This window comes from Propithecus coquereli, unplaced genomic scaffold (assembly GCF_000956105.1).
Source record: "Propithecus coquereli isolate 6110/MARCELLA unplaced genomic scaffold, Pcoq_1.0 Scaffold252, whole genome shotgun sequence".
Taxonomy (NCBI): Eukaryota; Metazoa; Chordata; class Mammalia; order Primates; family Indriidae; genus Propithecus; species Propithecus coquereli.
In genome coordinates, this window is record NW_012148086.1 from 4,136,361 (window position 1) to 4,161,885 (window position 25,525).

General features: G+C 44.0%; 1 protein-coding gene across 1 annotated transcript in view; it reads left to right on the forward strand.

Annotated features, from left to right (window-relative positions):
- NUDCD3 (NudC domain containing 3) overlaps nt 1–25,525 on the forward strand; it is a 91,645-nt gene that overhangs the window by 42,137 nt on the left and 23,983 nt on the right. Inside the window, exon 3 of the mRNA XM_012646968.1 lies at nt 17,670–17,802. Coding sequence (XP_012502422.1) covers nt 17,670–17,802 — 133 coding nt within the window. The remainder of the gene's footprint in view (nt 1–17,669; nt 17,803–25,525) is intronic.

Below are 25,525 nucleotides of genomic sequence, written 5' to 3' on the forward strand. Positions count from 1 at the left end.
TTCACAGCTAAAATTTCCTGGCAGTCTCTAACTAATGAGAACGGAAAAATACTGTTTGCAGAGATTTAAGCTAGCTGACTTGAATGCTGCCATGATGCTTTGTCGCTGATGGTTGCAATTGCTGTTCTCTGGGATGGCCATTCCCTTCCAAGGTGAACTATTGTTTTAGGTAGTGAAAACAGCAGCACTCTGACCAGGGCCCCAAGATGATCCTGGGGAAAGCCCATTTCGTCATCTTGAGAATATGACCACACACACACTCAGTAGCTGAGGGCAGTAGCATTCAGAGGTCACAGGCTGGGCCAAGGGTGTCTGCCTGGACTTGAATAGTCCAGCCTCATGTGTCAATTGGGGATAAAAGTTGGACTGGCATGGACTGTCTTAGGTAAGTGTGCAGTGATGTCAGATACAGCTAGTATGTTGTCTCAGCTGAACCCTGTACCACTTCTGCAGTGGAGATATCGTTTCCCCCACTTTACTGATGAGCAAACTGAGGCTTAGAGAGCCAGGGTAGTCCAAGGTTGTATTGCTAGCCAGTGGTTGAGTAGGGATTTTTGACTCCAGAGTCTGTGTCCTTAAGCACTAGATGGTACTGCTTTCTCTTCTTTATCTGGAATTCTTTTTGTTTTTTTTGAGACAGAGTCTCGCTCTGTTGCCCAGGCTAGAATGCTGTGGCATCAGCCTAGCTCACAGCAACCTCAAACTCCTGGGCTCAAGCAATCTTCCTGCCTCAGCCTCCGGAGTAGCTGGGACTACAGGTACGTGCCACCACTCCTGGCTAATTTTTTTTTTTTTTCTATTTTTAGTTGCCGGGCTGATTTTTTCGATTTTTTTAGTACAGACAGGATCTCGCTCTTACTCAGGCTGCTGTGCTCAAGCAGTCCTCCCGCCTCAGCCTCCCAGAGTGCTAGGATTACAGGTGTGAGCCACTGCACCCGACCTATCTGAAATTCTTGAAAGATGTCCCTTGCATTAAACAAATCTAACATGTAAAACCTCTTTGCCTTGATTGCTCACTTTCTTATTAGGGACTTCATTGTTTTGTAGAACTTCACATTAGCTTAGAGCTGCTGTACCCAATTTCCATGCAGCATGTGTGACTGTATTGTGTTAAACTCTGTCTAGGCATGCCTAACAGTGTGCACAACAATCACCCCGCCTCCCCTGCAAAACCAAAACAGACAGGAAAAGCCCAGAAACAGTGTGGGGAAACTTGGAGAGACTTTACAAGGAAGATGGCATTGGGGGTTAGCAGTTGAGAAGGGCTAAGCACCTGGTCAGCAAGAATAACCTATGCACATACATGATGGCATTAAAGAGGCACTGACTCTGGGGGAAGACAGTGAGCTGAGATGAGGCTGGCAGGGACCATACCATGCATGTCTCTGCACTGCTAAGACCCTGATTCATGCTAAAGAATCGGGGCTTATCTTTAGAAATTGGGATAACCAGTGGTTTCTAACTGAAGAGTATTATGTTCAGATCTATTGGAAAGTTAGGCAGCAGTCATAGTGGACAAAGTAGGGGATACAGGAAGGAAGTACAATAGGCAGCTGTTGCAGTGGTTCGGAGGTGTGTGTGGAAGATACAGGGATAGCGCTATGTTCCTTGGTGCTTGGGGGGGCCGCAGGACAGGTTGGCCAAAGGGAACCAGGTGGGGGTGGAAGAGAGGGAGAGCAGGTGGGGATGGAGGAATGGGGAATGGGTGGTGGAGGGGAGAAGGTGTGGAGGAAGGGGAAACAGGAGAGGGGAGCAGGTGGGGTGGAGGACAGGGCTTGGTGAGTCCAAGGGACATTGATGTAAGATGTTGTGGACACATCAGATGGACAAAAACTACAAAAAGACAAGTTTGATTTTGATGCTTGGAAGTCAGTCCTGATGGGCAGAGAGTTCAGAGTGGGGCATGCTGGTAGGTAAGGTGGGGAGAAAGGATATTTCAGGACATTTCATTGAGAATAAAAGGAAGAAGAAGGCAGCAGTCTGAGCAAAAGGCTGATTGAAAGAAAGTTGTAAGTCCTTGTGTTTGACTGATTTTATGGAATGGTGAGGCATGAGGGCAAGGAGTCAGTGGGAAGAAGAGCTTGGGGATGTAAGAGACCAAGTGATACTGATGGCACAGGGTCCCATGGGGCTGGGAGCAGAAGCCCTTCGCAGGCCCATAGGACTCCACATTACTGATAGTGGGTGTGTGCTAATTAATGTCAAAGAAGTTGTGTTATGTAAGCTTTCAATTAGGAAAGGAGCTTTGCTCTGTCAGAGTAATTCTTCACTTTACCAAAAGGATTTACTGTAAGATTCTATTAAATAGCGAACTCCTGAGCTCGTTGGGATTTTCTCTTTGTAAGTATGTATGAATGCTGCACCTTTGTGAGGATCCTCAGTGACTGGGCACTGTCCCCCAGCCAGAAGGGCTTTCTGTTCTTTTTGCATACCTTCCTTCCCCTGTCCTTAGACCTGGGGCACCTGGGCTGGGGATGGACAAGGCTTGAAGGGAGCAAAAGTTGTGTTTATCTGGATGCTTTCCCAGAAATAAGAGGGGAGAGAGGCTGCTTTTCCTTTTTTATTTTTTTTTGGTTTTCTTTTTTGGATTCCAGGCCTGGGAGCAGGTGATAGGAGGCAGTGAGGTGAGAAGGTAAAAGTGGCGGGCGGGGACCCTGAGCCTATAATGTGCTAGCCTAAGCCTTCCTTTTTCTGGAACTTCTGTTCTCCATACAGTGGACCTTCTGGTTTTGCTTATAGGACAATCTTGTCTCTTCTTGTGGTAGCTTTTCTTGACACTGAAAGGTATCTAGATGTGTTAGTCTTAGATGAACACACCTGGAATCTCACATTTATTAGAATTTCATAGATTATACTCTTGAATTCCAGTTGTACATTTTTGTTTGTAAACACAGGTGTTTCAGGGTGTAATGAGAGGAGGCTAGTGCCCATAAAGAAGGCTGACTTTAAGATGAACCACCTCCCAGGAGAACTGAAGACCAGCCTCTAGCTGCGGTAGGGCCTCCTCACCATCGTCTTGAGCAGAAGCTGGGTTCCAGGTTTTCACCAGGATAGTCGAGGACATCGGACTAAACACCGTCCAGTTCTTAGAATTCCATAAATGTTCTTGTGAAATTGAAAACAAAGCTCAGACTTTGGTTACTTGAGTCTTGTTAAATGTGCTAGAAAAGCTGATAATTTGAAGAAAACAAATGTGGAACGTCTTCTGTAAGATTAGTGTTCAATCTCATAGCGTGCAGTACCTATTCTTTGAGTTCTGTTCTTTATATTGAATGTGTTCAAAGCTTGTCTCACCTGTATGCGGAGGGTGTTAGAAACTGTTGGATATGATTGTTCTTTTTTTAGAAGTTTATAATCTCATATGGGGCTCCCATGATAGAATCTCATGACTGCAAAGTAAACATGAAATAAACCAATAAACAAAATGCCTGCTTTCTGTGTGAATATTATCATCATTTGATGTCATGGTGTTGCGTGTAGGGAGCTTTAAAGAAGCAGGGACAGTTCACCCCTCATGTGCTTAGGGAGGAAGTTCAGTTTTGTTAAAGGACGAAGGGTTGAGAGGAAAGTGTTTGGATCAGTGAGGTGGGACAGGAGAAGGTGGATGAGGGGAGGTGAGCCTCAACTTGGTGAGTCATCCTGGCCTCTTCCACCTTCAACCTCCCTCCTCCCCCCTTCAGATCTGAGTGTCCTTGGCTCTGCCCTGAGTCCCTCAGATGCTTTACCCTCCTGCAGATCCTTACAGCCTTAGGCTTTCCTTTGGTCTCCAGGGCGATGCCCCCAAACACCCTCCGGATTCACTCCCTGCAGCATTGTGCAGTCCATTCTCCACGTGGCAGCTGTGCAGTGACATTTTAAAACAACCAAATAATGTTGCTTCCTGTTCCAACCCTGCAGTGACTTGTGATCACTTTTTGATCAAATTCTGAACTCCGGTTTAAATAGCCCTATGCTGATCTTGCCTAGTATGACAGCTGTTCCTCTTTGATGATAACAGTGCTATGAGTATTAATAAACCACATTATTTAGAATATTAATGATGGTGACAGTGGTGACCACAGCTAACACTTACCCTCAGCCCCAGACCCTGTTCTGAGATGTATTGTATCTATTCACTTATTAACCCCAGTAACATCTCAGAGGTAGGTACTCATGTATCCCCATGTTATAGGTATGAAAACGGAGGCACAAGCCTAAGGGCACAGTGAGTTGGTAGCAAAGCTGGGCCCCCTGCCAGTGCTGTGTCCATGAACCAAGGACTTTGAGCAGCTCCCTGGACTGCTTGTCCTCACAATCTTCATAGTAGATCCTGTCTTGTCATTTATCAGACCTCAGTGTGAATGTCTAGCTCCTCCCAGGGGCCTTCTCTGCCGACCAGAGGTTCTGAGGACCACTTGCTCACTTTTGATTAACTCCAAGTTTGTGAGTCCCATATTGCTCCTGCCTGTGTCCCTGGTCCCTACTAGGCAGGCACCTGGCAGGTGCTGGACCAGTTGAGGGGCCAGTGGGGCTGGCTCTGATGTGCAGACTGGCCGTGGAGCCTTGTCTTGGGACCCGGGATCCAAGTGTGGGCAGTGCTAGCTGTGAAGTGCTAGTTGGCATAAAGAGGCCAGTACCTGGGCAGAGACTGGTCAGGGCAGGTGGGTCTGGAAGGACAGATAGGGCATGGCAAGTCCTTGGATAGGCCACATGTAGGGTGTCTGTTGCTGTCATACTCCAGGCAGAGTAAATTGTGCTGTTGTTTCGGGAGGCAAAATCGGACGATGTGGAGTTTATTTCCCCTTAGCAGTTTAGGTGGTCTTGATACTGAAGGTCCTCCCAGGATATGATATCCCCAAGAAAACAAAAGAACACCTTACTAGTCATATCGAAGTAACTTAGGCTAAGAATCCTTTAAAATCTATCAATGCCATACTATGAGTAAAGTTGGAAACTAACGTAATGGTGCCCTCAGTGTCACATACTGACTGTTGTGAAAACATACCTCGTTATTTGTGGAAAGCCCTTTTGGTAGATCGCTAACATTTTCGCCCCCAAAACAGCAGGAGCAGTAAATAACAACCTTCTAGATAAAGCAAATGGGAAAACGTTGCCAGAATTTGCTATATCAAGTGCTGTGAACAGTGGCAGCCAGCAGGGAAATTATGCAGAGGGTAAAAGCCCTTTTATTTGCTTCTCAAAATTAATGAGACTGGAGAAATATGGGAGAGATGGGAGGAAAAGGAGGAAAAAAAGAGTAAATACAGTAATCTTGAGTTGAAATGATGCTGAACCTTTTTGTTAGAGACTATGATTCAGTATCAAGGGAAGGAAATGAACTGTTAACTCTGGTCTTGTTAGTAGTCTTGCATTGGTGAGAGAACTCACAGTGCATGAAGACCCGTAAGAGCTCCTAAGTCTCACAGCAACCTAAGAGTTGGGATCATTATTATTCCCATTTTACAGGTGAGGAAATTGATGTTTTAATGAGATTAAAGAATTGGCTCAGATAACACAGCTAGTATGAGCTGAAGCCCAGGATTCAAACTCTGGGCTGGCTTGAACCCCATGGCCTGAATTGTCACAGGTGCACATATCAACCTTCTCCCCCTTCTCTGAATGTTAGCATGGTGTATTTGTCAAAACTAATTAGCATTAATACATATTGTTAACCATGGCTTTTTTTGATTCTGATTTTCCCGCTAGTTAGTTTCCCTTTTCTATTCCAGAATTGGATCTAGGATCCACCTTTCATTTAGCCATCATGTCTCATCACCTTCAGTCTGTGGCAGTTTCTGTCTGTCTTGTTTTTTGAGACCTTCATTGACACTTAGAAGAGGTCAGTCATGTTGTAGAATGTTCCCAATTTGTATTTGGTGTTTTCTCATGATTAGACCAGGGCTAGGATTTGGGGAGGAAGACCACAGAGGTGGTGTGCCCTTCTCATCACATCACGACAGGAGCACACAATGTCAATACGAGTTATTACCGTGATGTTAGCCTGGATCACTTGGCTGAGGTCTGTTGGCCAGGTTTCTGCCCCAGCACGTGACTTATGTCCCCTCTCTGTTCTCTGTTCATTAGAGCCACTAAGTCCAGCTCCCACTGCAGGGTTAGGGAATTAATTGTACCTCCAGGAACACAGAGGAGTTTGAAAGAATTTGTTAAATCCTTAGCATATTTTAAAACCACCACAAGTAACTGATAAATGTTTTGGGGAAGATACTTAGAGGTTTTGCAAATATCCTGTTTTTCCTTAAAGTTCCACCCACTCATGTTAGCATCATCAGTGGTTCTTCTTGCCTGCAGCAATTATTATGCTGTTTTAATGGCAACTTCCTATTTCTCTCACTCCTACATTTTTAATTGGAATTCTTCTGTAAGGAAGCTTTGTCTCCTTCCCCCATTCATTCATTTATTATTTATTCAGTTATTTATATTAATATGGACTAATGGGTAGTTCTTTTATTCTTTGGTCTTATGTTGCCCACACGGTTCGAGCTCTGGCCATTGTGGGCTCTCTCAGGTTAGCTCCTGTGTCCTTTGATGTCCCTACATTACTTTTTTTCCACAGCAATTCCTTACTTTCTGGCACTACAAGAGGCTCTGGACTCGTTTTGTATTTTCTCTGTTCCAGTCCTGGAATCAGTTACTCTCCCTGATTCCCTTTATTGGAGAATGGTATTTAGAAACCAAGATCTGGGCACTCAGAGGACACGTTGCTCCTGCTTCTAGGCCCTGTCAGTGGACCACGCCAGGACATGGATATGCGTTTACTACCTTGCTGTGCACACTTGCCTCTTTACTTTTGTCTTTCTCTCTGGGCCTGTGTTAAACAAGTATGAGCTGTCACCTGCATTTAGCAAATCTCTTTTAATAGGTGAGTCTATGTCACAGAGTAGATGTGTCCCTGACAAGTTGCTGGCCAACGGGACCCTGTGTCCTCACTTCTATGGCTACTCTGGATATGAGCCCCCAGTTTCTTTCTCATCTTCTTCCCAATAATGATAGGTGTGTCCTTTTCCCCCCAAGCCATAGCCCTCAGTGGTCACCTGCTGCTTCTCCTGCTGTCTGTGTTTTTGAGTTACTCATCCTCATGTACTGCTTGTAATTGCTGTGGCGGTCCCTACCATTATTTTGTTCATTCCCTCGCTGGACATTAGATTGTCTCCGGTGTGGGCAGTGGCTTTCAAACTTTGGCTGTGACCTATAGCGATAGTGAGAAATACATGTAACTGGGCTCCCCGGTACACACATACCTACATAGTGTCAGTTTCACAAAACAGAGCTTGATCTTTTTCTGTGCAATGCATCTTGCATGTTTCCATTCCATTTTGTTCTGTTCTACTGTGCTAAGTAAATTTTATACCTACCCTTTGAAAAACACTGTTTTGTGTACATCTTCCAGTGGTATATGAAAGTTTATAGTCCCCTTCTCCTAGCCCTCTCTTGAGGGTGGGGTGTGGATTAGGGCTTGGTGTAGGTTCGGGTCTTGATTAGGACTAGGTGTAGGGTGGCAGTGAGGGTCTTGATTAGGACTGGGTGAGGACAGTCCAGGATTGGTGGAACCCACGAGGCTATGATTTTAAGGGGAGGGATTCAGAGTCCAGGGTGTAAGCTGTGGATGAGTTTACACCCACTGAAGAGTTTACAGCTCTCTGGGAAGTTGCTGTAATGAATAGTCAAGCCGTTGCCTGGGCAGGAGACTTTAAGAACAAGCTTGTGTTGATGATGGCAGGGCCAGGTATGGATTCCTCCCCAGCATCTGTCTGAGGTTACTTGGATCTCTGTTTCATTCACCTTCATTGTCTGATGCAATGCTGCAGGCACCTGTGCCTTTTGTATTTTCTCCACTTCTGAGAATAACATTTCCAAGAAATTGTTGTGTTGCTAGGATGTATCCTTTTTGATACTATATGTACTATAGGTTTGAGTGCTAGTAGTTTTCTTTGGCCTAATTATTTCTCATTTGAAAAGTCTTGAGAATTGAAATAGTAAAGCTGGTCTTAATTTTTCTGACTTTGAATGAACAGGAAAAGAAAGTCAAGTTAAAGACTAAGATGCTTATATAATTTAGAATTCCTATGTTGTCATATTTATGGAGTAGATTGTCTAATTTTTGTTTTAAAAATATATTTCACATTTATGTACTTATAAAAAATGTAATACCTCTTTCCCTTGTTAAAATAATTAACCTGATTTTAAAAAGTCTCACTTTGTAAACTTCCATTTTTAGTTAATTACAATAGTTTTATAGTAAATATTAATTGATTTTGCTCATTTTGGCTGACCATCTGGTGTAGATTGTCAAAAGTACTCCCTAAATTCGCATATAAGCCTATTGAATTATTCATTGGCATATTATGAGCAACTCTGGGTACCTTGCCTTATTTATTTTTGGTAAACATAGAATCATCTAGTATTTTTTATCTGTAGCTACAATTAATTTTAAAATATAAAGCAAATTTTTAAAAATACCTCTTAAAGAATTTTTTATTAAAGTGAGCCTTTCTGACTAATCAGTGTCCAGTCTCCTGGCCATGGATGTGCAACTTTGGGACAGGAAGGAGCCCTGCTACCCCATCCCCTGAGGGCCCTGCCAAGAGAGCAGCAGCCTATGGGGCAAAACTGAACAGAGTAAGGTCAGTGACAGGGTAGTCCTGGGTAGACTCCTCTCTGTTCCTCAGCTGGATTAAATGGTACAATCCAGAAAATCTTCAAAGGCAAAAGAGGCAAAAGTTAGTTCTTTAAAAAAAAAAAACATCAAAACAGACACAATTTTGGTACAACTGATCAAGAGAAGAAAGAGAATTCACAAAGAAACAAAGGTTGAATGTAAAGGAGGTAATGACTCTAGACAAGTAGAGAATAAAAAATTATAAGAGTGTATTCTTGGTAGAAAATTGACATGACTGTTTCAGACCTTGAGGAAGAAAGGAGTTGTGACAATATGAAAGTATGGACATAAAAGAAAAGATCAAGTGCATTTGAGTATTAAAATGAAGAACTTCTATTGACCAGATAGACATCTTAAAGTATGAAGACAACTTATAAACTAGGAGAAGGTATTTATAAACTATAAAACCAACAAAGAATTCTTATCAAAATATATAAAGAACTTCCACAAATCAAGAAAATTACAGATAAAAGAAAAATAACAAAAGACATAAGCAGGAATTTCACAGAAGAGACATGTGGCCAATAAGTACATGAAGATAATTTAGCACTATTAATAAGCAGGGAAATGTGAATTAAGACTATACTGAGATACTATTTTTACGTATATGTAATTGGCAAGATTTCACAAAGTCTGACAGTATGAAGCATGGATCCGGTGGGTCTGTACCATCATTCACATTGCTGGTAAGAGTAAATTGGGGTAGTCCCTTTCGAAGACAGCTTGGGATTATCTCTTAAAGTTGGACATGTATGCACTCTTCGACCCAGCATTTCCACTCCTAGTTGTATAGCCAAGTCACATTCTTCACATTCCCAAAAATACACAAAAAGGAGGGAATAGCATAATGAACGCCCACAAAACTTTCACCCTGCTTCATCACTTAGCAACATGTCATGGTTCTTGTTTCATCTTTCTCCCTATCCCCAGTCTTTTTTTTGGTTTTGTTTTTGATAGAACAAATCCCAGACATCACATAATTTCACCCATAAACACTTCAGTAAAAAAATAAGGCATTAAATTTAATGTAATTATCATATCTTATAAATTTCTAATTCCTTAGAGTCATCTAATACCCAATCTGTGTTTGCTTTTTCCTGATTGCCTCAAAATTGTTTTTTTTTTTTTTACAGTTGGTTTTTTCAAGTTAGCATTCCAGCAAGGTCCAAATATTGAATTTGGTTGATGGGTCTTATAAATCTCTTAATTTAGAATAATTCCTGTTCTCTTTTTTTATCCCATGCCATTTATTTGTTAAACTTGGAGCTCTGTCTGGTATAGTTCCCAGGTTCTGCATTTATCTGGCCACATGCTCCTGGTTTTGATGACCATGCTACTCTGCCTCTCATCTTTCCTGTAAACTGGTATTTAGACCTGTAAGTGTAATGGATTTGAGGCCCTGTGTTGCAGGCCAGAGTATCTCACAGGTGGGTCCTCTCAGGAGGTGTGTGGTGTCTGCATTGCAGATGTTTGGGGTGTTCTGGATCATTCCATCACAGGTTCTCCCTCAGGCTTTCAGCTGGTGCTCAGCAACCATGGAGGAAAGTTACCAGACATAGTTGTTTTTATTACGTATTGCAAGATGGTGATATTCTCATTTTGTCTTACCTTCTTTGTTTATTATCTGGAATTCTTATTTAGGGACTTGGCTTTTCTGAAGTCACAGTTCCTACAGAACCATTTTATTGATGAATTTTCACTTTGAGTTGTACTCTGGTCACCAGAGGTGACCCATGGGGTTTTTGTTTTCTGAATTCATGGATTTTTAATATGTTGTGTGCTTCAGTCTATTGTGGACTTTATCCTTTTTGATGCTTAGATTGTCCCATCTTTGGTCAGCAGGGAGCCTCTTGAAATTGACTCATGTGTCCTTTCAGCACGACCCTCTCGGTCTTTGATGCTTCGTTGCTTGCTGGGAGGACAGATAGCTTAGATTCATCCTGTGCATTCTGGCCCCAGACTGGGGACTGGCAAAAGGTATAGCTTATCTCTGTAAATGTCTCAGAGAGTTCAAGAATCATCCTTTATTCATAAAAGTTTCTCGATGAGTCTTCTATCCATAGCCAAAGAATTTCTAATGGGAAAGCACTGAGTAAGAATAGAAACACTGAGTGTCACAAGACCTTGTTCTAGCTATTTTACATGTATTGTCTCATTCCTCATGGCTACCTTTTGGGACAGATGCTGTTAATGTTCCCCTCTTGATCAGTGGACCAAGGCACAGAGAGGCCAAGTGACTTACTCACCGTTATGTGATTGATGCACAGGCACAGTGAAGCCAGGCTTGACCTCAGGTTTGAATACTATGGACACAGAGCGTTCAGGGAAACTGCTTTTACTGCCGGAGGACTGGCCTGGAGGCATTGAGTTTTAGGACACCCTGAGACCAGAGCCTGTGGCTTGGGGTAGCTGCTGGGGTGGCACTGAGACTGATGTGTGGCTGGCTGCTGAGGTCATGTGGTGTCCACAGCATTGGCCTGATGAGGGTCATGTCCATTTTAGTGAAGAAGCATGAACTTAGAAATAACATGTACACAGCAGTGAAAGAAAACCTGTCAAGTAGGGAGCATCAGCAAGAGCCATGCAGGAGACAGGGAGGTGCTGCCCTGCAGAGATGCCCTGGCCAGGATTCCAGGAGGGTTGATCAGCATGAGCTGCTTGCCTCTGTGTAAGCCCAGGAGTGGTGACTGGCCTGCCCCTACCCCTTTGTGATAAGGTTGAAAACTGCAGAGATGAAGGCCAAGGCTCAGGCTGTTTCTGGGTCATTGGAGACCTGGCAGCTGGGGACTCGGGGACCAGGCATGGTGTCATGTCAGAGCACTGAGAGCAGCACGAGTGGATGAGCTCTTAGGAGTGGACACTCCTAGGAAGGCGCAGCCAAGAAGCTGGAAGTGGGCCTGGCAGACCACGAGTGTTAGGCTTCAGAGAAGCAGGGCAGCAGGTCTCAAGGGTGGGCCATTTTTATAACAATGCTCATTTTATAAAGCCTCAAAAATGAACAAACTCAGAGGAAAATTCAGTGCATTTCCACCAGGAGGAAAGGATTTGGGTAAATCTTGAATTGAGACTGACTGAGCACAGGCAGGAAAGAGTTGACAGAGGAGGAGGAGGAGGAGGATTCATTTGGGGGAGCAGGAGGAAAAAGGGAGGGAGGAACTGGGACGACTCACCCGTGGGCTGCCTTAAGTACCTAGCTGAGGCCTTGGGCTTTGTCTCCTGGGCCCTGGGGAGCCATAGAAGCTTTTGAGGACGGCATGGTCACAGTGGCATGAGAAGAGGTCGAGAGGGTCTATGGCTGTGGCTCCCATCCAAATGTGAGATGTGCAGGGTCAGTGAAATGAGAAGGAAATGATAGAAGAGAGGTGAGAGTATGACGGGAGAGAGTGAGTCATGGTCTGCTAGCTGCCTTATATCCACGACATACATATCACACACATGCATATGCACATTCTCCATGCACACTTGTGTACACCATGCACATGCACACACACCACACACTGCATACATGCACCATACACACATGCATATACCTCCCACATAACACACATACCATACACATGCACTACACATATGCCACATGTACGTACCACCCACACATATCACATAGACACACTGTCTTAGTCCATTTGGGCTGCTATAACAAAACACCATAGATGGATGGTTTATAAACAGCAGAAATTTATTTAGGTCTTAGATATGGAATGTCTGATTTCGAATCAAAAGTGTAGTTTATTATATCTCAAACAAGAAGCAGTACAATTAACCAAAGTATGCGCCTAAACTATAGACACAGTTTTGCCATCTTAATGGTAGCTCGTTTATGCCAGCAGCGAAAAAGCCTGGAGAGCGAGTGGTGATGAAATCAAGAAAAGGCAGTTTCCACAGCTTGTTGAGAATTGAATATTTTTCCTGGGAAGAAGTGGTCCAAAGCCCGGAAGAAGTGGTAGTCAGTTGGTACAAGGTCTGGTGAATACAGTGGATGACAGAGTTTCCAAGTCCAGCTGCTATAGTTTGAACAGTGTTGTTTGTGCAACATCTGGTGGAGTGTTGTCTTGCAAGAGGATTGGCCTATCTCTAATAACCAGTCTCAGCTGCTTAATTGTAAGCATCGTCATCATTTCATCCAACTGGTTGCAATAGACATTCACTGTAATCGATTGACCAGGTTTCATGAAGATGTAGTGGATAATGCCAGTGCTGGATCACCAAACAGACATCATTAGCTTTTTATGATGAATATTCGCTTTTGACTATGTTTAGCACTTCATCTTTATTCGACTCTTGTGCCGAATGCTTGTGATTGTCATCACACGTAACAGTATGGTATAGAAATGATTTGCTTTTATGTCGTGACAGCAAAGAAAGGCAAGCTTCCAGACAATTTCTCTTCTGATGCTTGTTTAATTCATGTGGAATTCATCTATCAGGCTTCTTTTCCTTGCCCATTTGTTTCAGATGGTCTAATGTTTTTGAAATAGTAATGTCAAACCTTGGTGCTAATTCACGTGTAGGTTGAGATGGATTCACTTCCACTACAGCTTTCATTATCATCCACCTTTCATCATTATCCACCTTTGTCTCAGGTTGCCAATGTGGCTCATTTTCTAGATTAAAATCACCAGAACAGAACTTCTGAAACCATCAAAGTACTGTGCGTTCATTATCCACATCCCTCCCAAACACTTCATTGATATTTTGAGCTGTCTGCACTGCATTGGTTCCACGATAGAACTCATATTCAAAAATAACAGGAATTTTTGAGTTTATCCATGGTTTCACAAAAATTGCTCTAAGAAAAAATTTGAAAGATAATCACAAGCTAAACCATGTTTGAAAGAATGAGGTTGTACCTTCACAATAAAAATAAAACAAGAAGTGTCAAAGTGAAACATCAGAGATGTCAACTGCCAAACTTAGTACGTAAGGAGATTGGGCATTTCCTACTTAATAACCTACGTATTTCTCACAGATCTGGCGGCTGGAATTCCAAGATCAAGGCACCAGCAGATTTCGTATCTGGTGAGGGCCTACTTTCTGGTTCACGGACTTGTGTTTTCTTGCTGTGTCCTCACATGGTGGAAAGGGTGAGGGAGCTCTTCTGGGCCTCCTTTATAAGGGCAGTAATCCCACTAATGAGGGCTCCATCCTCCTGACCTGATCACCTCCCAAATGCCCTACCTCCTACTACCATCACCTTAGGAGTCTGGATTTCAGCATATGAATTTGAAGGGATGGGCACAAACATTCAGACCATAACACAACATGCACGTTGCACATACATGTTGCAATACCTCCCCTGAGGGCACAGGTGTCAGTAGAGTCAACAGGTGGGTGGTAGTAAGTATGATGACAGCTTTCACACCTGGGATAACTGAGGGAAATGAGGGTAATGGGGACATTGTCATCAGTGTACAGAGGTGGTGACCTTTGTGCTACATGAAGAAGGGCAAACAAAAGAGGGCCTTTTGTTCCTAGTAGCAACACTTGAACAGGCAGACTGGGTGGGTGGGTCAGGATCCCGACCAGGTGTGACCCCCACTCCTGCTTGCCTGCATTATGTTGACTCCTGGCAAGAGTGCCTCCAGTTCTTCCTGTGCAGGTGACCCTGGTACCTAACTTGCCCCACTCAGCAGCACCCAGGCCTGCAGTCTGCCAGGAAGGGTCTGACAGTCAGGACCTGTCCTCAAGGAGACAGAGGGCCCTGCTGCCCACAGCACCTGGCAGGCAGTGGGAGCCTGTTCTGTGTTTTTCCTTTAACACGTTTAGAACCTTGTTATCCCAGCTCATCAGGAGTGGGAGCCACAGTGAGACCTACTCCATAATCTGCAACCTGGCTGCTGACTCACTTTCCTACTCCCACCCTCGGTGCTGAAGCATCACTGCTCGCTCCCCCGCCTCCCACTGCCTGCCCAGGCCCGCAGCTGCAGGGGTGACCGATGGTGGCACAGTGGGGGCCAGAGACACCTGCACTTGGCAGGACGCTTATTTTTACATACTGTCGGCTGGAAATAATCTTTATGTAAAGAGAATATGGATTCAGAGTGTTAAAAAAAGCACCCAACAACTTGCTAGGGCTGTTTTAGGAGTGATTCTCCTGCCTCCTTTGGAAGGAAGCTGCAGGTTCTATGCAGGGGAAGCTGGGGCCAGGGCTACTGAGGACACTGTGGGAGGACAAAGCGAGGCGGGTCCTATGTGGTCAGAGCCCCCTCCACAAGCACACAGCTTTGGCGACAGGGTGTGGGAGTGAGGGTGGCAGATGTCATCCCGCCCCCCTCTTGCCCCGCCCAGGCTGAGACTGGCAGCCCTTAGCCCTGGAAGAGGCAGAGCATGTGTGGGCGTCACCGGTGGTGTGGGCCGAGTGACTGCTGTGTTGTTGGAAGCAGCATCCCCAAGGTGCCCTCCCTCCCCCGTTGTGCTCTTTCTCCTCTCTTGACAGAACTGTTTCTTCTCCAACTTTTGAAGAATCTTCATGTTTATTCCCTGATCTCTGTCAAATACTAGGGCCATGTTGGTCTTCATTTTGCTTGTGTAGAAATAATTAAAAATTACCTGTTTTCATAATTTTTATTATTTTCAAATGATAATATGTGCACGAGGCCGTCAGTCCTCCTGGAAGTCTCTTCCCAGTTCTCAGCCACAGAGGAGCTGCTGCTACCTATTGTTCTTTTGGAGATACTCTCTACAGGTTCAAGTGTATCCATATCAAATGTGAGCTCTAAGCTGCTGTTGGTGCTCACGTGGAAGGATCCCATGGAAACTCAGGGACTGGGTGAGTTTCTCCTGCTGTACCCGGTTCCTCTCACACCCTATTCCAGGGGTCAGGCCCTGGAAGGCTAGGAGGGCTCCTGGATATAGGGACTGCAGAGCACACCACTGTCTCATCAACAGTTTTAAAGAGAACTGTTTTTCTCTTGGTTATAAAAATGTCTGCTTATTTTAGGGAATTTGGATAATACCTAGATTCAAAGAAGACAGTCAGATTTCTTGTTATTCCACGACCAGAGATAACCACAAAGATTTAATGTGCTTCATTTCAGTCTTTTTCATATATGTGTGTAAAGTATGTATATATATTTCTTCGTAGAATCTGGAGCCATATCATACTTAGAAGTCATATACCCTCTTTTCAGTTCTATAATATATTGAAAGCTTTTTCCATATCACTAAATAGTCTTTGAAAATACTTTATTGGTTATATCTAGACTAATCTTTCTTTTGTTTCCTGTTTTCAAGGTATTGACCATTCTTCAGTTTCCTTCCCCCTACTCTGTTTTCTTGTGCCCTTGAGCTGGGCTTCCTGTGTGGCTTTTGGTTCCCATATTCATCACTGTGCCCCACAGTGGCCTGCCCGTGTGGACAGTTTCAGGCTGGCATCCCTTCCAATTAGTCAGTGCCTAGTCCTGCCAATATTCAGTGCTGAGTTTTGAATATCACCTCTGATTGAAATCAGTTTCCTTAGCTACTGTGTTTGCTCGGGCTGCTGCAAAAACGTACTGCAAAATAGGTGACTTAAACAACAGATGTTGATTCTCTCACACTTCTGAGGTGGGAAGTTCAGGATCAAGGTGTCATCTGGACTGTGTTCCCTCTGAAGGCCCTCAGGAAGAGCCTTCCTTGCTTCTTGCAGCTTCACGTGGTGGCTGACGGTCCTTGAAATTCTTTGGCCTGTGGACACATCACTCCAATCTCTTCACATGGCCTTCTTCACGTAGTCTTCCTTGTGCATGTTTGTCTGTGTGTCCAAAGTCCCCTTTTAAGGATTCCAGTCATATTGAGTTAGGATCCACCCTAATGACCTCATTGTAACTAGATCACCCCTGTAAAGACCCTATTTCCAAGTAATGTCACATTCTGGGGGTTAAGACTCCAACATAACATTTTGGGGAACATAATTCAACTCTTAACAGTCACCAGTTACCCAACATTGAGAAATTGAGCTGTGGTAGAGGCCCAGCCTCACGCATATACAGTGGGCAGGGCATACCAACTGTAGGTAAATATATTCTGTCTTAGAACTTTGGCCAGAGAAAGTGTGTCCTCTTTACCCCTTCCCCACCCTTGTCTTTTAGGTGCATCTACACAGATGTACACACAGTTTTGTCTTTTCCTGCGTGAGTGGAGTTACAGTGCACACGTTTGCGGGCCCGTGGGGCACTCTCCCTGCCAGGTTTCATCTGCTGGTCTCTGAGCAGGCCCAGTTGACGGAGCTGTCCCTGCTGTTGGAATGTTCTGTGTTCATAGCTGCTGCCTCCTTCATGACTAGGCTTTTGTCTGTCACTATAATGGACTTAGGAGTCTAAACTTATTTTTATATAATGTTTATATTATTAACATTGTTAAGTTTTATGGAAAATATTTTTAACATCAGCTTCTTGGCTAGGCCTGTTTGCATCTGTGCTATGTTTGTAACAGGCATCTACAATAGGATTTGGTTGATTGGGTTTTTTAGGCCGTCTCATTACATGTATTGCTTATGTCTTAATAATGATATATACGATTTTAATGTAGCCCCTTTGGCTTTGATTTATTTACTGGGAGAAACTATAGAGACCAGGGGTTGGATTAGGAGTGAACTTTAGCAGCTACAGGTTGAAACTGTTTTGCCTTTTTTTGTTTTTTAAAGGTGGGCCCTGACAAGCAGTTTATAAGAGACCAAGCACCCATGAACCCAAGGATCTTATTCACAAGGTCCCTATTGTGAAGGCCAGCAGAACCAGCCTGTGCTTTGATCGTGGTCGCAGATACTTTTCCTAAACTCAAGGATGCTGCACTTGAGTTTCTTCTCTGTAGCTTTTCCCTTGTCCTGTGATTTCCTGGGAGACTATGTAGAAGGGTCAGAAAGGAAATCACCCAAAAAAGAGAGAGTTTGCAGATGCAAAAGCAGGTGAGCTTGAGATGAAACTCAAGTTAGTCACTCCTTCAGGATGTAGGAGTGGCATGTGCCGGGCTGCTGGTGGGGTCCTCTGCTTATGTCTGCCTAATTGGCATCTTAACCTTTCTTATTCTTTCTCAGGATTCAGGAGCAGTTCCAGAAAAACCCTGACAGTTACAATGGTGCTGTCCGTGAGAACTATACCTGGTCACAGGACTACACCGACCTGGAGGTCAGGGTGCCAGTGCCCAAGCACGTGGTGAAGGGGAAGCAGGTAACTGCCTTGGGGGAAGAGGAGATGACTTCACCCAAGCTGGGCGGAGCTGTTGCAGGAAGAATCCAGCATTGTCGAGGGAGGGTTTGGATGGGCTTTAGGGTGTGAGGCATATTCCTTCTCCTGTCCCAGGAGTGGGCTTTGCACACCATCTTCACTCCCCTCCTTCTGTCCATGAGGTCCTCCCGGCTCGTCTGCAGAAGGCTCCCCTCAGGAGACCGTGAGCCCTGTTCTCTGAGCAGCACTCGACACCAAGATGTGCATGTGGCCCACGAGAGAGAAGCCCACGAATCTGATGTACTGTCTTCTTTTACTAAACAAAGTCATAGATACTCTTGGGGCCCCCATTAGAGATGGCCAACCTCTAGGTTTACAAGGGAGTACTCAAACATTATGTTGGTGAAGTCTACATTTTTCCTAAAGATTAAATCTGCCCCCAGTCTCCCTAAGAAAAGTCCTGGCAACTAAACTGTCAGTGATAGCTAAGGTGCATTTACATAGCATCTGTCATGTGAGTTTCCTGGCTTTGCCAGGCCAGGGTCCAGTAAACTCACCTTAGGCAAAGTGACACAGTGGGCACCATCTCCCTGTGTGTGGTGATGAACTGTATGTCACAGAGATGAAAGGCTTGTGATTTAATTCCCCAGGACCTTTAATCGTGGGAGAAAGAGAACTCTTAGACCCTGCAGTCCTTCCAGGGCAGTGAGATGGCTGCATAAGGAGAGAGGGAGGGACAGGCTTAGCCGGCCCCAGGGTCCCCACCTGCTTTCCTTGCTATCTGTTCATTTCCTCGTATTCACACAGGACACTTGTGTGCTGATGTTAAGCTTCCCTGTCCCCAGGTCTTCCTTTCTAAGGGCGATTTGGGGTCCTCAGAGGATGTTCCATCCCTGCCAGGACCAGCACTCTAGTGTTGCTCTCTGTGCCTCCCTAACCGCTCAGGGGCAAGATGACTGGGCCTGTAGTTCATGCCACCCACTGAGGACAGCTGTGCCACGTCTCACAGGGGCCTCATGGAGAACTCTTATAGCTTCCTGGGTGCCAACTGCCATACTGTGGGCCTTTCCTCCCCTCAAAAACAAACATAAAAGTGCTTCTTTTTCTTCATCCATACTCTCTTCACCCCCCTTTAAGTCAGGTCAGGTCAATCGTGAGACCCATTGAAGCCCCAGCCAGTAGTCCTAAGAGGCAAAGAACTCAGGTCACAGGATGAAAGGGGCCTCCAGGTTTGTGTGCTGCATGCTCTTCCATGGAGCAGGGACTCATGTGTAGCTGTAACATTCACGACTTGAGTTTCAGAAACTTAAGGTTCTGAAACCTCCATTTAATGAATATGAGTGAATAGAAGTTTAGTCTTTTAGTGGGAGAGAGATGTTTACTCAGGGAACTTTGATAAGAGTAACATTATCGTAGGTTATAAATAAGTAGGCTTCGTTTTAAGCCTCGTAACAATGCAAAATAGCAAATTACATAATTCAACTCCACAATATAAAAAAATTTGATATATGCCAGAAGTTGTATCCTTATTTCAATCTTCATGAGAACCTGCAACCTACCTGCAGAGTAAGTAATGTCTATTTTATAGATGAGAGATTGAGGCTGACAAAAATTACTAAATTATCCAAGTTAACACAAGAAATACACAGTGTTGTCTCCCTCATTGTTATGCCTGGAACAGTCAGCACTGTAGATAAGTTTTTGAATGAATGAATGACTGAATGAATGAAGTGGCAAAGCTGTGGTTTGATTCAAGTGTGTCTGCTTCTAAAGCTCATACTTTTCCCTCTGGACTACACTCCTGGCTTCTTAGAAGGAGAGACTGTCCTGGAGCATATTACACGGAAGTTGAGTTGCATATGTGTTTTCGTGAAGCAACTCACTCTGTACAGTGCGGGCAGCCTGGCTGGTACCGCACACCCCACATGGTAACAGTAAGACCGCCAGGCTCAATCTCAGTCCCTCCGGCCCTTCTGTCCTGTGCCTCCCCACTCTACAGCCACTTCCTCTGCCATCTCTCACTAGCTCTCCGAGCTCCACTCGAAACAGGCAGACATGCCCTGAACCTGCCCTGTGTATAGGAGTATGGGCGGAGTCCGTGGCAGTCCTAAAAAGACTGTGACTTCTAGTAAGAAGAAACGGCTGGTGTGAGATGAATGCAACTCATTCTCTGGCACAAAAGGCAGGACACACTCACTGACTGTTAATGGAACAAAGACCATGGATGTGGATCAGTGAGTTGCAAGTGGCCTGGCTTCAGCAGGAAATAACCATCAGCTCAGTTCTCCCTTCCTCCCTGCTGCCATCCCAATAGCTCTCTCACTAGCACCTGGTGACCCCTAGAATCATAAATTTAGCATCCAAGTGAGACCAGATCACTATGGATTATTCACACAGAATTCCAGCTTTGAATGTCTATTTCTGTTTTTTTTTTGTTGTTTTTTTTTTTGGTGAGACAGAGTCTTGTTCTATCACCCAGGCTGGAGTGCAGTGGCGTCATTATAGCTCACTGCAACTGCAAATGCCTGAGCTCAAGCAATCCTCCTGCTTCAGCCTCCTGAGTAGCTGGGACTATAGGCACACGCCACCACGCCAAGCTTATTTTTCTATTTTTATTAGAGATGGGGTCTCACTCTTGCTCAGGCTGGTATCGAACTCCTAAGCTCAAGTGATCCTCCCTCCTTGGCCTACCAGAGTGCTAGGATTACAGGCATGAGCCACCGCTCCTGGCCTAGTTCTTGTCTGTTTTTAATAGGTCAGGAGCAGGTGCTAGTGGCCCTACCCAAATAGTTTACCCAGTATCTTCTTGGAGTTTGAGTGGGATAGGTATTGATTTCCATTTCATTTTTTGGTAGGATTGTTGAATCCTATGTTATATAGTTGTACAAATTATGAAAAGTGTTATCATGCTTCATTAACTTGGCTAAAAAAAATACAGCTTCCTGGTCCTTTATCTGTGTTCTAAACTGCTCCATGAACCTCTGGGGATTTCCCTGAAAGGATTTTTATTAGGCCCAGCCTAAAACTACTTATTGTCTCTTTCTTTGACTCAGGAGACCTAAGTTACCTAACAGCTTTTGCTATGTACTTTGCACAGCTATCTGAGGCAACTCCCCCTGGAAATGGTGTTTCAGATGAGCTTGCCAACTAATCATGGTTGATGCCATGATTCTGCTCTGTGGTGGGCACTGTGTTGTGAGGGTCCTGCCCTATGTCTTGTTTCAAATTAAGAGCTACGCCTCTTTCACATGCACTTCGTCATGTGATACGACCTCTAGGATGATGTGGCTCTTCTTTCATCAAGGATAACCCTGGGTATGGTTCATTCTGCTGTAGACATTTTTGGAGCACATGGACCGTGCTGTGTCCCAGGAGCTAGGCGTGTGGCGTCACCAAGACTGAAAGATTGCTGGTCCAGAGCTATATCCCAGTGGGCCACAGGCAGTAAGTCAACAAATAAATAAGCAAGGTAATTCTAGGTGGGGGCAAGTGTGGTGTAGAACGTAAAACTGGGTGATTTGTGTATTTGACCAGCACTGACATAGTGTTTTCTTTGTGCCTTGGAGCAGTGCCTTGTCCCCTCCAGTCCACCTGACCATTGTGCAGGCACTGTATAGCCCCGAGGGCTGCTGAGAGCTGTGTGTGCCGGGTCCCAGCCAACAAGAGCCAGGCCAGGACCTAGGCTCGCTCTGGAGTGGGTGCTTCCTCCCACCTCAGAGAAGGCTTGAAGGTGAAGTTTGGTTATAAGACCAGGACAGAAGGATGGAAGGAAGGGGCTTCCCACATCAGCCACTGATTAATTTTGTATCAGTGTTTTTTATGGCACTCAACTGACTTAATTTGTCATGGTGACCTGCCTTAGTGTTGTGCTTCATCTCCTACATGGTTGAAAAATTCATGGTCTCTCAATTTCTTAGTGACCTAGGAGTTTTAGTCATGCCTTTGGAATTAAGTTTATTTTGTATCTCTTGGATTTTGCTGGTCTAAGGGTTTTTCCTGAGAGTTACACTTTCTGGATTGGCTCTTTTCCAGTTGTTCCCTAAGTGTACCTGTCACGGCTGCCTGTCAGCAGTGTTTATTTTTGGTTTTTGTCTGTGGCATCTAGCAGATATCATCATGATGGTAGCCCCGGCTGCAGCAACTCAGCAGATAAAATCGGAATTTATTCTGGTTGTGATTGAGGGGCTTTGTGCAGGCAGCTCTGTTTGTGTTGGGGCTCTGGGACAGAGCGTTGCAGGAGAGTCAGGCCCTCTGCTCTCCAGCTGTAGCTTGATGCTGATATTCTCAGAGCTTTGCCTCTCCTGGTCTCTCTCGTTGATCCCTTTTCTGTAGAAATAGATTTCTGTAGAAATAGGTTACACTTGCCTCTCAAGGGTGGTGGGAGACAAATGAGAGTGTGTGCATAATGCTTTATGTTCTTCAGAAGAAAAATAGAAAGTGTTCTCATTTTATATTCAACATTTTTAAAAAATCATCTTGCTGGTGAATCTGAAGAAAAACTCAAAATGAAGCTTTTAGTTTCGTGCATTAGTAAAATATGGTTAAGTCTTTCCTTCACCATGGTCTTTGCTCCATCCACTCTGCTCTGTTTAGGAAAAGCAGCTGACTTCCCTTCTTTTTCCTCTGTACCCACAGAATAGGGACAAGGAACTTTCGAGTTCATGTCATACATGTCATACATGTTTATATGATTGCTCATGTCGACCAGGGTGGTTATAAACCTAGCATTTCAGTGATTCATAGGAGTTCAATGTTTTTGAAAGTTGAACTCTAGAGATTTTTAGTTTAACCTCACTTTGCAGATGAGAAAACTCTCCTGGTGAAGTGGTGGCAGAGCAGAGACCAGAACCCAGGGGCCCTTCCCTTTCCCACCCTGTTTTATCAACTGTCTTTTGCGTGGAAAATGCCGTGGTATTATTGCAAATGAAGTCACAATTGGATGTCATTGAATAACATGTGAATCTGTTTCCTCCTGAATCTCCTTCCTCTCATAGATTGTGGGTGGTCCTGCAGGCTGGTGCACTCACTTGCCCTGCTGCTGCAGTCTCTGTCCCCACTGCAGGAATCTTCTGGAGTATCACCTTAGTCCCTAGGTATGTCTCGTATGGCTCTAACTGATGCCCAGGCTTAGATTTATGGTGATACTTTGCCTCTGAGGTTGATGCAGGTGCTGGAATTTGTGCTAAAAGCTTCATAACATGTGGCATTCCCTTCTTAGAACTCATTTCGAAAAAATGTAGGAAGACTTTTTATTACAGGAAACTTCCAGAATAGAAAAGGCCAATAAGCTGCATTTATCTACTTTATTTTTTAATTTACCTAATTTTTGAATGCATTACACATTTACATGTTTGAAAGCATAAACACGTACAATTAAAAAAAATCCCTGTTCTGTCTCTGTGTTCTTCTGTTCTGTACTGACCCCCGTGTCCTGACCTAAGTTATCGTGTAACTGGTTTGGGGGATATTTCATATATTTTTATGCATATATAATCAAGTATAAACATATATTTCCCCATCCCCACCTTTAGCACAGATGATGCATCCCACTTACTGAGATGACCTCACTGCCCCTGCCCAGTGTTAGCCTGGCCCTACCAGAGCAGCTCTGGTCTCTTCTGTTTACCTCCATATGCCCACTGCCTGAGGGTTGCCCAGTAAATTCTCTGTAGACCTTGCTTTCCCTGGTCTTCCAGCTCAAGTGCCCCCAGCCCATCACCCCTCATTCCTAGGGCTCCCGTTCTTTGCTTTTGCCCCCTTCAAGCAACCAGGCTGATTATTAAACCAATCCCCTGTTAATGGACATCTAGTTGGTTTCCAATCTTTTGCTGTTAAGAATTTATAAACAATAAAGCAGTGATGCCCTTCAGGAAACTTCATTTGCATATGTGCATTTCCATATAGAATAAATTCTATGAAGTGCAGTTGCTAGATTGAAAGGTATATATATTTCTAATTTGTGTAAGTATTGCCGAGTTACCTTCTATAGGGGTTATAGTAACTTACATGCCCATCAGCTATATATACAAGAGTCCTTGGTTTTTCACAAATTTGCTGTCAATAGTATGTTTAAAACTTTTGGGTTTTATAAGTTGAATAGGTGAAAAATAGCATCTAGGTATAGTATGAATTTGTGTTTCTTAGAATGAGGTGGATTGTCTTTCTACATGTGCCTTTCCTTTGAACTGATTATTATCTTTTGCCCATTTTCTATTAATTCGTTGTACTTTTTCTTACTGATTTTTAGGAGCTCTGTATATATTAGAAAGATTAGACCTTTGTGATACATATTGCAGATCTGTGGTCCCATTTTGTTATTAATCTTTTGAGTTGGTTTATGTTTTTTCCTTGCAGAGCTCAGCAATATATATGTGGTTAAATTAATCAGTCCTTTTAAAATTCTTGGTGGCTTCTAGAATTGAATCAGAATTAGAAAGGAATAGATTGCATTTTGGGTAGAGTTTCTTTGATGGTCAGTCATTTAAACTTTTGCTGCCTCATGATCCACTTTGATCTTCTTACCCTATTTGAGTAGTTTTGTCTAAATTCTGCTAAGGGTTTCCAATTTAATTGTTACAGAAATGATTTGTTTTCCTCATAGAAGGCCCTTCTCCATGGCAATTTGGGCCTCTTTCTTTTGTTAAAAACAATAGTCTAACACTATGAATTTTATCACTTGGAATTGACCTTCCTATTATATTTGATTAGGTAAAGGCACTCCAAAATGCAACTGTTAAAATACAAGTGGAGGCTGGGGGTGTGGTGGCTCACGCCTGTAATCCTAACTCTTTGGGAGGCCAAGGTGGGAGGAATGCTTGAGGCTAGGAGTTGGAGACCAGCCTGGCCCATATTGAGTTTCTACAAAAGATAGAAAAATTAGCCAAGTTGGGTGGCACATGCCTGTAGTCTCAGCTATTCAGGAGGCTGAAGCAGGAAATTGAACAAAATTAGATATAACTGAATCAACAAATGGACCCTAGTGTTGATTTTTAAAAATTGTAACTGAAAGAAATGTTCTAGATTGTACACACCATCTGTTGCAAATTGTTGTATGTGGATAAGTGCGGTGCGGGGTGTTGGTGGGGAGTACTCTGGGTTTTAAACCAGGTCTTGTATTGAATATATAACTTTAATTTTGCTTAGTAAACGTGGATGTGTTTTTTGAATATATCTACACAAAGTATACTTGCATGTGTATCTTTATCTTATTTATTATTTGGTTAAGAGACACATTGCTCAGCTTGCTGGGTAGCGTTCCTAGTCTTAGAGGGCCCTTGGTGGTTGGGTTTTCATCAGAACCTAAGGGTGACAACCTCTGGCCTGTGAAGGCATCTCCCCAAACATAAATGTGCCACGAGATCATTTCTAAGGTGGTCTCAATCTCTATTCAGACTGTCACGCATGTCTTTCACCAGCATCTCAGGACTTGCCCTGCAGGATGAGGCTGGAGAGAAGGAGGCGTCTCTGTATTCCCCACTGTGCACCCACTTGCCCCCAGTCTTTCCCTTACCACCCGTATGTGGACATATGTTTTCAGTTCTCTTGAGTATATACCTAGGGGTGGATTTGCTGGATCATATGATATCTCCATAATTACCTTTTTGAGGACCTTCCAGACTGTTTTCCAAAGCACCTGTGCCATTTTATATTTTACATTTCCACCAGAAATGTATGAGGGTCCAGATTTCTCCATATCCTCACCAACACTTGTTATTGTCTGTTTTGT